The 18,407-nt window shown below is 35.3% G+C and overlaps 1 protein-coding gene across 1 annotated transcript; it reads right to left on the bottom strand.

Moving 5' to 3' along the window:
* Positions 1-6,091: 6,091 nt before the first annotated feature.
* LOC149546049 (protein DMR6-LIKE OXYGENASE 1-like) lies at positions 6,092-7,079 on the bottom strand. The gene is made up of 2 exons (XM_089793884.1): positions 6,992-7,079; positions 6,092-6,414 (listed from the first exon to the last, which is right to left on the bottom strand). Exons 1-2 carry the CDS (start codon positions 7,077-7,079, stop codon positions 6,092-6,094), a joined length of 411 nt encoding a protein of 136 aa, XP_089650010.1.
* Positions 7,080-18,407: the final 11,328 nt, after the last annotated feature.

Below are 18,407 nucleotides of genomic sequence, written 5' to 3'. Positions count from 1 at the left end.
AACACCCTCAAAAGGATAATTATTTATTTATAGATAGTTAGAGTGTCATTCATCTTGTGAATAAGTTTTCTCTATATTCAAAGAGAAAATACATAAAGTTATAGTACCATTTCATTCGGTCAGTTTTAGATGATGGGCAATTAAAGATGGAAAAGATACATATAGATGAAAATCTAGCAATTATGTTTACAAAGGTTGTGACAAGGGAGAAGATGAAAGTCTTCTCTTCATCTTTGGTTGGTCTTCTAGACTAAAGAAAATAAAAGAACAAATAAGTCTAGGGTGTTTTGATCCAATGGGAGCTCCATGTGGTAGTGATATTGCTATAGGATCAGTCTCCAAGTGGGAGATTTTTGTCTAGTGTGGAGCTTGCTCAGTTACCACAAACTAACAATTTAGATCTTCCTTGGAGGTTTCTACTAGACTCTAGATCTAGGCTAGCTAGTATTGAAATTAAATCTTGAGTGACCTTGTAAAATTGTTTATTATAATTGCTTTTGTATTTGGCCCTAACTCAAAAGGCCTTACAGCCAAGTAAATTGCATGTAATAATTTATTTTATAAATAAAGAGTTCTATTGTGCATGAGATCTTGTATCTTCTATTATTTTTTCATTGTCTAGTTATTTACTTGGGGCTAGGACATATCCTTTGGCGATTCTCCTACCTTGCACTACATCAAATGGCATGATAGTGTAATTGTTCTTGAGTGTGTAGAGTAAACACCAAAGTTGAGGAACTAGGACTTGGGTTTGCAAAGATCTTGGAAGACGCTTTCAATAAGATTGGACCTTGGGTTGATTGTGAATATCAATAATATAGCAGAGAAGAGGATTAATGAGAAAATTTCTTGGGTTGATGTTTTTATAGATGCTTCTGTTTCTAAAAGAATTGAGGAACCAAAAAATAAAATTATATCCTCTTGGAGTTTGAGTCTACCAATCTGAAAGAGAGTTGTATGGCTAGTTAGAAGACTTATTGGAGAGAGAAGAGGGCATAGCAAGGTTGGTTTTGTTGATAAGTTTGTGGAGTTTGATGTGAAACCCATAGAGCAACTTGTAGTTGGTGCTAAGGATATTCCTATCCTTGTTGATGTGAGGATGGAGATATGTTTTCATGATTAATTGGTTAAGTATGAGATTGAAATTGTAGAGCACTTGGTTGTGGATAATCATGTTGCCATAGATGTGGACTTGAATTTCTTTGATGTTGTTGGGGATCTACACGATAATGTTGATCTATATGTTCCTAATTTTTTGATGGTTGACATGTTGTAAGAATTATTGGTGAAGCATTATGTTCAGTTTGTTCTTGGGAGTGAGCGTGCTAATTAGGTTGTTGAGGTTCATTTGATTATGATGTTTGAGTGGATTAAGAAAAAATGGTTGATGTACAGATTTGTTCTCTCATCCTTGATGGATTGGAAGCCTTTTGTGAAGGTGAATATGGTTATAGATATTTCTTTTAGCATCAAAGTATGGGAAACACTCTTTTATGTTCATTGGGGAGTCTGATGTTGGAGCATCTTGTTTCAAAAAATAAAAGGGGACATAAAAAATTTTAAAAAGGGGGAATGTAAATTATTATTAAAAAAACATTATGGAGGAGAGAGCAAGTGATGAAAAATAGAAGAAAATTAAAAATAAATAAAAATAGAGAAAAGAGGGAAAAAGGTATATAATAAGTGGCATTTAATGTAACTTGTGGTTTGAGGTTTTATCTAATGTGAGGGTTTATTTAATGTAACTTGTTAGGCTGACTTCTAGCTTGGTTTGGTACAAGTAGAGGTTCTTGTCTTATCATTATTATTCATCTAGCTTGGAGAAGAGGATGTGGAAAAGGAATAAACTTTGAAGGGCCAGTAGCTAAGGCTTGGGAAACAAAGAGATTACTTGGTGGCCTTGTGAGTACAAGTTTATATCTACATTGAACACTTCTACCAGAGTGTGGATTTTGACTAGCTAGTGTTGGAATTAGATCTTGAGAGATCTTGTAGAACTATTTATTGTAATCTATTTTGTATTTGGTCCTAACTTAGAAGGCCTTACAATAGAGTACATTGTATGTAATTATTTATTTTATGAATAAAGAGTTGTGTTTGGTATTAGCTCTTGTATCTTGTATTGTGTTTTCACTGTGTGGTTATTTATTAGGGATTAAGACATCTCCTTTAGGAATTATCTTATCTTGCACTATGTCAAGAAATAATATTATTGGCTAGCACATTATGTAAGAGGTAAAAAAATCTTGCACAACTGATTATATACGATGATGGATTCATATATGATATAGGTTCAGTTGTTGTTGGCAGAACATGGTTGCAGACATACATGATTAGAAGGAATGGAACTCATGCTTTTGAAGACTATCTAAAGCACAAAACAATTCTCATGTATTCACATCTTATTATAGCAAAAAATGTGAAGTTGTTGAAGCATCAAGGAAGACCAACAATAAAAGAACTTTTTACTATTACTAATGTTGATTGTGAAGCCCTATTGGAGACCATAAAGTAGAGAGAGGACCCTACATGAATACTTGACTAGGTATATTTACGTCTTATTTTCTTTTCTTTATAATGATTTGGTAAACCAATGATTTTCTTGTTTAGTACAATTATTTACTGATATTTTTTATATCATGAATAGTAGTTGTGCATGAAGATTAAAAACTAAATAAGTAGCAGAATGAAGAAAACTCTATTCTATTTTTGATACTATGATTTATCACACTATGATTTTTGGTAGTTGTGTATTGATGTAATAATGATGATACACTAAAAATATTGTAAATGTAAACTTGTTGATTTAATGTAAGTAACAAGGATGTTTTTACATAATGTAATTAATGTGGAGGGACCTAAAAAATGATTCTTTTGCTTAATACTAACACCAAAATTGCTCTATGCCCAATACCAAAAGCTTAAGGGAGCTAAAAAATAATGTTTTTACTTAATACTAACCCTAGGGACACCCTTTTTCCAGCTATGAAGAGCCTCAAACATTCCTAGCAACCCTATACTAAAGAATCTCAAATATGCTCTAAGTGCATTTGGAGTTCAATCTTCAGAGGGTTGTAACTTGGAGCTTCTGTAGGCTATCAATAAAATGTCAAATGCTATAGGATGGATATGTTGAGGTCTACAGTAACCTATTTCATTTTGGGGAGATCACATTTTTTTTGGATTTGACACAATGATCTCACTTGATGCCAAAAATTACACTATGCTTCAGTTCACTGGTGCCTCATTGCATAACTTTGAAACTCATGATATTGGAATCAAATCATCACTTTCATTAGCTCTATATGGGTGGCTAAACCCTATGATACCCTTGTTTTAGTCATGGAGGGCCTCCAATGTTTGAGGCCACCACATACCGCAGAGTTTCGAAGATGCTCTAAGTGTGTTTGGAGGTCGATATTCTAAGGGTCGTAACTTGTTTCTCATGAGGGATACCAATGTAACATGAAATGATATGAAACATTAATTTTGAGTTCTACAATAACTTATCTCATTTCAAATATATCACATTCCTTTTGGATTTGGTAGAATGATCTTGCTCTATGCAAAAACTTGGAGTGTTCCTCAATTCATTGGTACATCATTGCATTACTTTTAAACCACTTAAACTGGGAATTGAATCATCAACATCATTAGGTATAGATGGGTGGCAATATCCTAATGAAACCCTTTTTCTTGTCATAGGGAGCCTACAATGTTCACAGCCACCTCATACAAAAGAGTCTCAAAGATCCTTTGAGTGCATTTGGAGGTCAATATTATGAGGGTCTGTTGGTGTTTGAAAATGTTACCCATTTCAAATTACCCTGATGAGAACAAGATGCATCTAGGGGCAGCTAACTCCCATTATCAACGCATCCATTCAGACACTAGGCCAACTATAAGGCTGTACTCCTTCTGCACTTCAAGCTCTGCAAAACCTAGTCAGGTGAACCTCTTTAGATCTGACTATGTGACCAGTGCAATAACCATATTCAGGATCTAGAATCGCAGATGAAACCCCTAATTCTTCTATGCTTAACCAGGAGATCACAAGCATGAAATAGCTAAGGACATGACTCATGAAACTTGGAAAGCTAAGTGCAGGTTATACTTTGAAAATCTTTCAACAATAAAATGAAAATGATTTAATAGATTGATATCAGCAAGACCCAAGTATGAGCAACAAAAATTAATGATCCTATCTCTTACTAGTGCCTTATCTGTTGGGCAATTAAATGAATCATAACCATACATCTCCTGGAAACCTCAAACATATCTCTACATTAAGATCCCTGATCTATCTTTCACCTTGTGAATTGACATCTGCATCAAAATGAATCTCATACTCAGAAAATCCCATCATGAAATCAGTAAACCCTGTGATAAACACCAAGCGGTTACATGGCTCTTGGTTCCATAAGCAAGGTATTTCAATCACATACATCACTAAATGAGATGCAACCTAATCTATGGTCTTTGATCATAAACTAGAAAAGATTACAAATCCACAAAAAGGAGACAAGATTCAGGCTGAAATTGAAACCATTGTTGCTCTTTATTTGCTTTGTTTGAAATCAAATACATGAGAGATGTACAGAATACTTCATAAATCAACTAACAGACATGAACTATTTGCATAAAACTCAAAATGCTATTCAATACAAGAAGAAAATGCTGAAGAATGGTCTTGCAGTACAAAAACTAGAACCCTCACAATGACAGAAAGAAAGAATGGTATAGCCCAGATGAATTCCCGGATCTGATTTTAGAATGACAAGTGTCCACTTGAAATTTAATCTTCTGGCAACTGAAAACATCGTCCTTCCTTCTCCATCTTGAATTGATTTTCTGTTTCATCATTACATTGAAACTGCTTTGAAATATCTCTGCGTAATGATGAAATCCTTTTGCATCTAAAATATCTGAAACCTTATGCAATTCTGGTGAAATTATGAGTTTTTACTAATTTTAATGTAACCAATTCAATCCCAACTACATTATTACCATCTTTTATGCATATCCAAGTCATTATCTTGACCAAAAATCAAAACTGAACTTCTTGGTCTGAATATAGTTGTGATTCAGGTACCTGATGGAAAACCTTGTGTAGCTCAAATTGGCTGATACCTGTGCAAAAACTAATCTTAGAATCAAAAAATTTAGACTTTCACAATTCCGACAGTATATGATAAGGCATACTTTTCCTTCCAGAAATGCCCAGAATCTTGATTTGAAAAAACTCCTCTAGTTAAGATTGTTCAGGTCTGTGTTTAAAATAATTTCAAAAAGTTTAAAATTTAAACTTTAGGAAATAAAAAAATTTAATTTAAAAGACCCATGTCAGTTTGTTGGCAAAATAATTTTAAAATGAAAATTTTAAAATCATTTTATTTCTCCTAGCCCTTCCAAATTCTAGTCAACTCTAGGTTTGACCAATGCCAGATGGCGCATTCTGATTGGACACCTGATCTGCATCATCCGCCATGTGTCATCTCCTCACTACTTCGCCATGCTTAACCAGTGAGCAACTTAGGTTAGCGAGGTAATGCGAACTGTCAGATTTGCCACGTGGCGCAATCTGGTGCGCTCCTACCATTTGCCTGCCACATCACTGCCCAACCACTTTGTCGCTACCACTTGTCAACATTCGATTCGCTGACAGCACTACTATTGAACCCACAGAACATTTTGGAACTCGCTGGATTTTTATGTTTTTCTGGCGATCTTGCTACTTCGCTAGCCGGAGTTGCCAAGATTTTTTGGCTAGCGAAGTAGCGACTAGCCAAATTTCTCAGTTTTTCGATCTCCATTCCTGCTAACGTCATCACCCTTTTGCACACACTTTTCCAAAACTTAGCACTGTCTAGCCAACTTGGCGAAATTGGTGGGCCTACCTGCCACATGCGTTGGCCTTCACAAAAGGCCTCTGACTTTGACTCATTATAAGTTATAACTATTGTTATATTTAAATAACAGAGGTTACCCAGATACTGGCTATGTGGGATAAACCCATGAATGCATTCCCTTGTGAAAGGCGCCTCCATTTTTATTTTGGTCTTCAATCAATCTCCTGTGGCTTGTATATGGATCATGTCAGTTTTATTAGATGGCCTCCTAGGTCTGAATGAGGTGCCAATCCAAGTGTGAGATCAGGATTTGGGCATGGTGGATAGTAATTTATGTTCATAATCTGTCTATGCTTCTTAAAAACTCTATCCAAATAATCAAAATCCTGTCCCATAGCTTCAGAAATCGCAACCAAGAGCCTTGAACTAAGGACTTTTACCTCCTTAGCATACTCTCCTGCAATCTCTATAAGCTGCAGTTTTTTTTTTGGCCACGCATGTATGTATTCGTCCAGAGGATGACATGGCTGTATCTTAACACTTTTGTGAACCTCTGGCCGGCTCCCTGTTTCAATACGTGGGGTGTTGTTAATAAAGAAAAGAATGCTTTCTTTCTAATTGCGTGTTCCAAATTTTTAGGCATGAAGACTCCTTTGATATTGGCGGTTTCTCAATTCATTGTGTTGCATTCTCTCACCTCCATTACTACTGGCTCTTAATGGGTGAGTGCTCTTCAGAAACCGTGGGCTTCAAAATGATGCAATTTTCTTTCTACATGGAAATTCTACAGGCTGTGGGCATTCCTTTGTAATCTGTTCTAAGCTTTGTCTTTGAGCCACAAAAATATATTGTTGGAGTTTAATTTGGGCACCACAAAATGATCTAGAAAGTTATGAAATACCAAAGCCGGCAACCAATCAATGATTCCCCTTGTGTGTAACACCATATGCACAGAAAACCTACTTGAATCTTATAGGATAACCTTCTGTAGACTTCTTCTAAATTTGTGAGTCCATGTATATCACATTTTTTTTATATAGCTGCATAGTGCTCTCCATGAAATCCATTTGTCTGAAAAGAAAATTGAATTGGAAAATCTTTATTATCTAATAAGATTATTGGCCCATCTCTAATTGATTCACTTCTAGGAGCATCATCAAGCTTTTGGAACTTAATAGAATCAGTTGCATGATGCTTTGTTGTAAATGTCTCCTTCAATTTCTTCGCCATTTATTGGTGAGTAACTTGTAAAAGGCTTCTTCTTCATATTACATCATTCCATGAAGTCTTCAATATTAGCTTTTTTTATACAAACATGTGAAGGCCCTTATCATTCTCATCTTAAAGCATAACTTTATTTTCATATTGTATAACAAATAATTTTGAAATTTGTAATCACTTTAACTCTTCAATATGCTTTTACTCTCCAAATATGTTTTTTTAATCTGATGAGAATAGTCGGACCCAAGGTGGGTCCAGCTAAAAAAATTTCATTTAACCACTGATCCATCAAATTGATCAATTTGGACATCTCAGACTAACAAGATTCAAATTCAAATATCAATTCATCATTTAAAACTCAGTGTTGATCAATTGTGAATTTGTGTCTGGAGACCCGCCAGCTGGCATTAAAAACTGATCCAATCAAGTAACCAAGCCACAAAAATCAGCATGAATATTCAATCCTACATGCTTTACCATACTACAAATTTTCAGCCCATGAAGAATTCCCAATCAAAAGATTTTAATTGCCGAACATCCATACTTTAAATATCCTACAAGCAAACAGTGTTAAAAAACATAAACTGGGCTGGGGTTTGACACTATAAATTGGGTTATTGATCACTTGGGGTTCTGAAAACTAGGATATAAGTTCTTTTCCATGAAGAGAATATAAGTCCATGTTTTGGGCTCATGAGGAATCACAGGGCACATTTGGCGAATTTTCGAAAACAGACACTTGGAAATTTTGACTAAGAAATGTGTCAAAAAGTAATTTTTTGGCAAATGTGCGGACATATGAAACTATGCAATGGATTTGTCATGACTTGGGAACTGGCATACTTGAAGGATTTTTAGGAGACAACAAAATGATATAATCCATTTAGGCTCACCAATCATGGGATGAAAGTTATAACCTGCCGAACAAGGATGCGAATCAATCTGGATGCCTTAGCCGTAACAAAACAATGCAAACTGGGTTTTTAATCATGTTAGCAAATTGATCAAATGGATTCTTCATGACCTCAAAATTTGAACATATCAAGTATCTGACCGCTAGAATATAGTGCAAAAATAATTTCCTCATTTGGATCAACTGGGTCAAAGATATCATTGGTCGAACAGGGCTTCCCAGAATTGTGAACAACTACACAAATGTACAAAACAGTAACTGACCAACTTGGAGGGGTTCGAAACCTAGTCAAACGAATTTCAAATGAATTGAAAATTGAAACATAGATTCTTTGTTATGGACATTAAACACTCCCAAAGTGGCTAGTAATGACACATTCCTGGGTAGAAGATATTCAAATGCAAACTGGGCCTCTGGTCGCTATTTGACACTTGGGCAGAATTGCAAATTTTGACACTAGCTCAAAATGGAAATTCAGAGAATGATTCAGGATGGCAAAATAACATTGTGGATCACATGCACATGTCAAATGGAAGGTGTTAAGCCACTTAAACACCATCTAGGCCTCATACTGATAGCCGGGTACAATCTCATCAAAAGGGCATTTATAGGGCTTGTTTTTTGCAAACGTGGTCAAATTTGACCACACAATTTTTAGTGCCAATAGTGGCTCTGTCTGGGGCTGCATGCCCCTTGTGGGCATGGCAAGGATTCAGATCTCTGGAGGAAGTAGACCATTCCCAAAAACTTCAAAACTCTTCTCGAACAACTTATTGAAAGCAAGGAAACAACTACAACTACCAAGACTATGTACACACGATGGCCCCAGGCCACCGAACTTCAGAAAAATTGTTTACTTCTGTCATAAACATGATTCTCTGAACTTTCATGCGGTAAACTGAATTTTCTTCTCCTATCAGTTTCACCAATCATATTATCATCATATAACAAATCACTCGGCAAAACAAAATTATCACTGTTACTTTCATAATGCATATAAAAACTTACTTCATCTTCAACCGTTAGCTCATTATGAAGATACTGATCAGCATATTTAAATATATCAGACTGAAATTGAAAACTCTCCTCATTTAATGACTCATACATGCTATCATTTTTGAATATGAAGGCTTCATATTCAACTTGGGGAAAAAGACCACTCATACCTTCAAAATGTGTATCCCTTTGCATAACCGGATAGGAATCAAATGAACAATTTGACTGATATTCACATATTTCATCCACATCAAAATCTGAAAATAATCCATAATCTTTAAATGGTTCTTCACAATCAGCAAATAGATTAGTTTTCACATCTGAGAGGTCATCATAAATCTCATTGCAAGGTGCATACTGATTTTCAAAAACAACTTTGTCAAACACCTTGTCATTTACCTCCTCAGATGCTACATAATCATTAGTTTCACTATCAAACTCAGGAGAAGAACATTCTAATCTCTTACAATAGTAAGACAAGGTATCATCATCAAACTCGTTCTCAACTAAATCTGAATTGTCCATGCGTTCTTCAAAAAAAAGATTAATAATTCCATGCAAAGTGCCTTTGTAGACATTAGGACAAGTGATGTGCTGATCAACATCAAACTCCCCACCATATAACATATTAGTGAAAACTTAAAAACCATTTATAACATTATTGTCATGGACACTTTCAGCATATGAAGAAGAAAAATCAGAATCATATGAAGACTCAACATCCACTCCATCAACGAAGCATGCAGAATACAAATCAAAGTTGCTTTCATTGTCTCCATATAGGTGATTCAAATGTCTTGCAAGAAAATCATCATTTATCTTACCAATAGGTGCTAATGCATTAATCTCAGAATCAATCATGTACTGATCATCACAACACTCATCCTCAAGACACTCTTCTACACAATTAGGTAATACGTCTCTATGGATAACCTCTTTGTCTTCATATTGTGTACACACATTTTCTTCATAACTTTCAATCTCGAACTTATTTACACAATTCTGAAATGGAAACTCACTTTCAGATTTAGAAATAGTATTCGTACCTTTACTAGCAAGAGAACACTCACTTCCATCATTGCTCTCTTCTTCCCAATCAACATCTAATTCACATGAAGACGAACACGCACTAGCACTATGCTCTTCTTGACTTGAGTAATAACTCTCATCATCAGCTTCATATGACACCTCTTGATAATATATCGGATCAGCAACTTCATTATCACTTGAAAAATGATTCTCAGCTTTATCATACTCACATTCATATGATTGTCTTTCAACTTCAGATTTAATAACGTTCTCAACATGATGCAATCTCTCAATGAGATAATTCATTTCTTGCATATCCTGTTGGTCAAGAGAATGCATGTCTACCACTGAAATATTATCAATATATGAGCTTAGTTCTTCTGATTGTGACTGAGATACATATGGTTTACATTCTTTATATTGTGTCATCTCTCCATGGCATGTCGGGTCAGCAATTTCATCTCTATCACTTGATATATCACTTCTGGTTTCTTCCTCCTCATACTGAGATGAATACCTTTCCTCTTCCTAATTCATTATGTTTTCAACATAATGCAAATTATCAATGTGAAACTGAATGGCCGGATTTATATCTTGCATGGATGACTCATCAAGTGAATCAATTCTATCATTGGTTGTTGAAATACCATAAACATGTGCATTCACTTCAGCATGAATGGAATCATTTCTTTTTTGCAACAGAGAGATTTCATGCTCAGATGTTTTTATTTTTGAGGCTTCAAAAAAACTATTTACAACAGCATGAGTGCTTATTTGCTGATCTAAAATCAAACACTCCTTATGATATTGACTTGTGCTTTGCACCTCATATTGCCAGCCAATATTTCTAGAGAAGTGACTCCGGGTTAAGCCATATTTTATGTTATTCTCAATCTCTATAGCTGTCATGAATGCCTGATGCAAAATCTTGGGTTCTTTATCTCTCAACAGATAGTTCATCTTCCTATCAAATGCACCGAGATAAACCACTAAACACATTTGATCATCCGGCTTGCAACTTTTAGGAAATTCACTCAAAATCTTTGCAAATCTGATATTAAATTCAGGAACTAACTCACCATTCCTAATTTCAATTTTCAAAAACTTATCAAAATATTCAAAGATGCTTACTCTTTCCCTGAACTGCATCATGAAGGCTAACATTAATTCATCACAAGATGAAATTGAACATGCTGGTAAAAATGTAAACTAGTCCCTAGTATCATCCTCTAAAGTCTGAACAAACAATTTCATCTAAATGTCTTCATGAGCAATTTCAAAATCACCAACCAAGTCACTAAACAACTGAACATGATGACTGGCTGAGTTTTCATGGTTTCCACCAAACTTAGGCAAATACTGTCTGAGGTTACAAGGCATAGTATTTGGAAAACCATGAATACCATTAAAATTCGATGGCATATACCGCTTGGTAGAGATGGATCTAGGAACTTCACTAACCGACTACATTTTAAGTGAAATGAATCTTAACAGTCTTCAAATTCAAGACTCACTCACCATTAAACATTTTCAGAATTCATAACTTGCAGCAGATTTTCACAGCCCTCTATCAAATGAACACTTCAAACACACTTCACAAAATTTAAAACAACAATCGAAACTCATTCTAATGAAGTGCATAGAACTTATAAAATCACTTTCCTCTTCTTAGTGCTAAGACTTCACTTGACGAAGAACACATATGTGGAACTTCACTTTCATTGAAAAGAAGTCATATGAAAGCATAAAATACCTCAAGTGTTGCTGCATGAAACCACTGATCTGCTGATTGGCCTGGTGCTAAGCTGAATTCTTTACACCACTGATCAAACCTTTAGAGTCGCCATCTCCTTGAAGAGAGAAATGAAATCATAGCTGTGATTCATCTTTATCATTACAAATTCTTACACAACAGATCAAACAACACTTCCAAACTTATTTGTCAAAAACTTATGATAGATCTCTCTTCTTGCTTGCAAATTCATCTAACTTTTAAATATGCTTGATTCCACTGAAAACTCTTGAAAACAATTTATACATCACTGATCTACAATGATTCAGAGATCCTTTAGATAGAGTCGCCACTCACTATTGTGAGAAAGATTTTAAATATGATTTATAACATGGCAGATCTGAATTGAAATTCCAACTTGTAGAATTTGCAAATCTTTAAAAAACATTTAAAAGAGAGAAACCTTTATTCAACAATTCTAACTCTGATCTTACAGCTATATTTTGAAAGCAATAACCAGCTGACTCGACTGAACACAATCTGTATTCAACTTTGAAAAATACTGCAGTAATGGATAAAACTTAACTGGGGTGCATGATTTAGAGTAAGAAAACTGGAAAGAAAATCAGAGAACTTACTGTCGAAACATTTTAATGCACTTCTCCTGCTGTATTGAATCTGCTCTTTTCAACTTCTCAAAGTTAGTCTTAAATCTGATTCAATACATTCCCCAACAGAGTCGCCATTTTTTTGGTGTTTGAAAACATTACCCATTTCCAATTACCCTGATGAGAACAAGATGCATCTAGGGGCAGCTAAATCCCATTATCAACACATCCATTCAGACACCAGGCCAACTATAAGGCTGTACTCCTTCTGCACTTCAAGCTCTACAAAACCTAGGCAGGTGAACCTCTTTAGATCTGACTATGTGACCAGTGCAATAACCATATTTAGGATCTAGAATCGCAAATGAAACCCCTAATTCTTCTATGCTTAACCAGGAGATCACAAGCATGAAATAGCTAAGGACATGACTCATGAAACTTGGAAAGCTAAGTGCGGGTTATACTTTGAAAATCTTTCAACAATAAAATGAAAATGATTTAATAGATTGATATTAGCAAGACCCAAGTATGAGCAACAAAACTTAATGATCCTATCTCTGACTAGTGCCTTATTTGTTGGGCAATTAAATGAATCATAACCATACATCTCCTGGAAACCTCAAACATATCTCTACATTAAGATCCCTGATCTATCTTTCACCTTGTGAATTGACATCTGCATCAAAATGAATCTCATACTCAGAAAATCCCATCATGAAATCAGTAAACCCTGTGATAAACACCAAGCGGTTACATGGCTCTTGGTTCCATTAGCAAGGTATTTCAATCACATACATCACTAAATGAGATGCAACCTAATCTATGGTCTTTGATCATAAACTAGAAATGATTACAAATCCACAAAAAGGAGACAAGATTCAGGCTGAAATTGAAACCATTGCTGCTCTATATTTGCTTTCTTTGAAATCAAATACATGAGAGATGTACAGAATACTTCATAAATCACCTAACAGACATGAACTATTTGCATAAAACTCAAAATGTTGTTCAATACAAGAAGAAAATGCTGAAGAATGGTCTCGCAGTGCAAAAACTGGAACCCTTACAATGACAGAAAGAAAGAGTGGTATAGCCCAGATGAATTCCCAGATCTAATTTTAGAATGACAAGTGTCCACTTGAAATTTAATCTTTTGGCAACTGAAAACTTCGTCCTTCCTTCTCCATCTTGATCTGATTTTCTGTTTCATCATTACATTGCAACTGCTTTGAAATATCTCTGCCTAATGATGAAATCCTTTTGCATCTAAAATATCAGAAACCTTATGCAATTCTGGTGAAATTATGAGTTTTTACTAATTTTAATGTAACCAATTCAATCCCAACTGCATTATTACCATCTTTTATGCATATCCAGGTCATTATCTTGACAAAAAATCAAAACTGAACTTCCTGGTCTGAATATAGTTGTGATTTAGGTACCTGATGGAAAACCTCGTGTACCTCAAACTAACTGATACATGTGCAAAAACTAATCTCAGAATCAAAAAATTTAGACTTTCACGATTTCGACGTTATATGATAAGGCATACTTTGCCTTCTAGAAATGCCCAGAATCTCGATTTGAAAAACACTCCTCTGGTTAAGATTGTTCAGGTCTGTGTTTAAAATAATTTCAAAAAGTTTAAAATTTAAACTTTAGGAAATAAAAAAATTTAATTTAAAAGACCCATGTCAGTTTGTTGGCAAAATAATTTTAAAATGAAAATTTTAAAATCATTTTATTTTTCCTAGCACTTCCAAATTCGAGTCAACTCTAGGTTTGACCAATGCCACATGGTGCATTCTAATTGGACACCTGATCTGCATCATCCGCCATGTGTCATCTCCTTGCTACTTTACCATGCTTAACTGGTGAGCAACTTCGGTTAGCGAGGTAATGCAAATTGTCAGATTTTCCACATGGCGCAATCTGGTGCGCGCCTGCCATTTGCCCACCACATCACTACCCAACCACTTTGTCGTTGCCACTTGACAACATTCGATTCGCTGACAGCACTACTATTGAACCCATGTAACATTTTGGAACTCACCAGATTTTTATGTTTTTTTGGCGACCTCGTTACTTCGCTAGCCGGAGTTGCCAAGATTTTTCAGCTAGCGAAGTAGCGACTAGCCGGATTTCTCAGTTTTTCGATCTCCATTCCTGCTGACATCATCACACTTTTGCACACACTTTTCCAAAACTTAGCACTGTCTAGCCAACTTGGCCGAATTGGTGGGCCTACCTGCCACATGCGTTGGCCTTCACAAAAGGCCTCTGACTTTGGCTCATTATAAGTTATAACTGTTGTTATATTTAAATAATAGAGGTTACCCAGATACTGGCAATGTGGGATAAACCCATGAACGCATTCCCTTGTGAAAGGCACCTCCATTTTTATTTTGGTCTTCCATCAATCTCTTGTGGCTTGTATATGGATTATGTCAGTTTTATTAGATGGCCTCCTAGTTCTGAATGAGGTGCCAATCCAAGTGTGAGATTAGGATTTGGGCATGGTGGATAGTAATTTATGTTCATAATCTGTCTATGCTTCTTAAAAACTATATCCAAATAATCAAAATCCTGTCCCATAGCTTAAGAAATCGTAGCCAAGAGCCTTGAACTGAGGACTTTTACCTCCTTAGCGTACTCTCCCACAATCTCTGTAAGCTTCAATTTTATTTTTTGGCCACGCATGTATGTATTCCTCCAGAGGATGATATGGTTGCATCTTAACACTTTTCTGAACCTCTGGCCGGCTCCCTGCTTCAATACGTGGGGTGTTGTTAATAAAGAAAAGAATGCTTTCTTTTTAATTGCATGTTCCAAATTTTTAGGTGTGAAGACTCCTTTGATATTGGCGGTTTCTCAATTCATTGTGTTGCATTCTCTCACATCCATTACTGCTGGCTCTTAATGCGTGAGTGCTCTTTAGAAACCGTGGGCTTCAAAATGATGCAATTTTCTTTCTACATGGAAATTCTGCAGGCTGTGGGCATTCCTTTGTAATCTATTCTAGGCTTTGTCTTTGAGTCACAAAAATATGTTGTTGGAGTTTAATTTGGGCACCACAAAATGATCCAGAAAGTTATGAAATACCAAAGCCGGCAACCAATCAATGATTCCCCTTGTGTGTAACACCATATGCACAAAAAGCCTACTTGAATCTTATAGGATAACCTTCTGTAGACTTCTTCTAAATTTGTGAGTCCATGTATATCACGTTTTTTTTATATAGCTGCATAGTGCTCTCCATGGAATCCATTTGTCTGAAAAGAAAATTGAATTGGAAAATCTTTATTATCTAATAAGATTATTGGCCCATCTCTAATTGATTCACTTCTGGTAGCATCATCAAGCTTTTGGAACTTAATAGAATCAGTTGCATGATGCTTTGTTGTAAACGTCTCCTTCAATTTCTTTTCCATTTATTGGTGAGTAACTTGTAAAAGGCATCTTCTTCATATTACATCATTCCATGAAGTCTTCAATATTAGCTTTTTTTATACAAACATGTGAAGGCCCTTATCATTCTCATCTTAAAGCATAACTTTATTTGCATATTGTATAACAAATAATTTTGAAATTTGTAATCATTATAACTCTTCAGTATGCTTTTACTCTCCAAATATGTTTTTGTAATCTGATGAGAATAGTTGGACCCAAGGTGGGTTTGGCTAAAAAATTTTCATTTAACCACTGATCCATCAAATTGATCAATTTGGACATCTCAGACTAACAAGATTCAACATCAAATATCAATTCATCATTTAAAACTCATTGTTGATCAATTGTGAATTTGTGTCTGGAGACCCGCCAGCTGGCATTAAAAATTGATCCAATCAAGTAACCAAGCCACAAAAATCGGCATGAATGTTCAATCCTACATGCTTTACCATACTGCAAATTTTCAGCCCATGAAGAATTCCCAATCAAAATATTTTAATTGCCGAACATCCATACTTTAAATATCCTGCAAGCAAACAGTGTTAAAAAACATAAACTGGGCTCGGGTTTGACACTATAAATTGGGTTATTGATCACTTGGGGTTCTGAAAACTAGGATATAACTTCTTTTCCATGAAGATAATATTAGTCCATGTTTTGGGCTCACGAGGAATCACAGGGCACATTTGGCGAATTTTCGAAAACAGGCACTTGGAAATTTTGACTAAGAAATGTGTCAAAAAGTAATTTTTTGGCAAATGTGCGGACATATGAAACTATGCAAATGGATTTCTCATGACTGGGGAACTGGCATACTTGAAGGAGTTTTAGGAGACAACACAATGATATAATCCATTTAGGCTCACCAGTCATGGGATGAAAGTTATAACGTGCCGAACAAGGATGCGAATCAATCTGGATGCCTTAGCCGTAACAAAACAATGCAAACTGGGTTTTTAAACATGTTAGCAAATTGATCAAATGGATTCGTCATGACCTCAAAATTTGAACATATCAAGTATCTGACCCCTATAATATAGTGCAAAAATAATTTCCTCATTTGGATCAACTGGGTCAAAGATATCATTGGTCGAACAGGGCTTCCCAAAATTGTGAACAACTACACAAATGTACAAAATAGTAACTGACCAACTTTGAGGGGTTCGAAACCTAGTCAAAAGAATTTGAAATGAATTGAAAACTGAAACATAGATTCTTTTTTATGGACATTAAACACTCCCAAAGTGGCTAGGCATGACACATTTCTGGGTAGAAGATATTCAAATGCAAACTGGGCCTCTGGTCGCTATTTGACACTTGGGCAGAATTGCAAATTTTGACACTAGCTCAAAATGGAAATTCACAGAATGATTCAAGATGGAAAAATAACATTGTGGATCACATGCACATGTCAAATGGAAGGTGTTAAGCCACTTAAACACCATCTAGGCCTCATACTGACAGCCAGGTACAATCTCATCAAAAGGGCATTTATAGGGCTTGTTTTTTGCAAATGTGGTCAAAAGACTTAGAAGAATAGAGTAGCATTGCACTATTTAGTTGATCAATAACAGAGTATTAGTACTTTAAAAAAGTGACATATCAGATCTCAAAGGATCATATTAGAATGAGCAGATCAAGTGCCTTAAATCAGAAATCATAGATTGTAAGCTATCGGGTTTATTTATCTAATACTTTCTAGCAATTATATTAGAAGAAAAATCCTATGTTGATAGGTTAGCTTAACAACTAGGTTGTAGAACATTTAACAAGGTGATAAATCATTTAACAAGGTGATACTTCAAGTAAAATGTTTGTAAATGCTTTAAATAGGTCACTATTGACACAATGTAAAGCCTTTAATAGGGAAGACCATCAAAAGTGGTCAAACATTATTGTTGTAGTGATATTTTGTGGGTATCATCTCCACCCTAGTTTTACCTTCTCATTTTGGAGGGTTTCTACTTGATCAAATTTGATGTTATGTGTCATGATGCATGTGTTTACTTTATGTTTATCTAATATGTTTACATGCATGTAGCTTATTTTTAGTTAAAAGTTTTAAAGGATAAAATGCATTACTTCTGAAGTATTCTTCCCATTTGTCAATTCCAACAATTGCTATTAAATTTGAGTTCTCACAAGGAGAAGCCTCACATCTTAGAGCAAAGATCTAAAGATGGAAGTCTACAAACTTGGATAGGTCATAGAGAATTAGGTGATTGATGTGCACCTCACTCTACACAATTTGGAGGAAGCCAGAGAAGAATTGAGAAAATCCTTAAAAAGAAGAAAGGATATAGCCATAGCTAAAAATTACACACAATACAAGGAGATCGATACCACAAAATTGTTCTCCAATGGAGATACTCAAGAGTTTGAAGTAGCAATAGTAGATTTGATGGAAAGAAACAAAGCTCAAGCAGAAGAGATAAGGTCTCTCAAAATTGAGCAAGAGTAACAAGCTATGATGCTATGTGAGATAACTGAATAGAAGAAAAAAGCCATTGAAGATAGGGCTATGATTGAAGATGATAAAAGAAACTTGCCAAAAGACTGGAGGAGAAGTCAATAGAGCTTACAAGAATCTTTAACATGTAGCTTGATAC

This window comes from Cupressus sempervirens, chromosome 7, assembly GCF_028749045.1.
Source record: "Cupressus sempervirens isolate cs-2001-9-10 chromosome 7, ASM2874904v1, whole genome shotgun sequence".
NCBI classification, from domain to species: Eukaryota; Viridiplantae; Streptophyta; class Pinopsida; order Cupressales; family Cupressaceae; genus Cupressus; species Cupressus sempervirens.
This window is presented reverse-complemented; position numbering and strand designations above follow the sequence as displayed.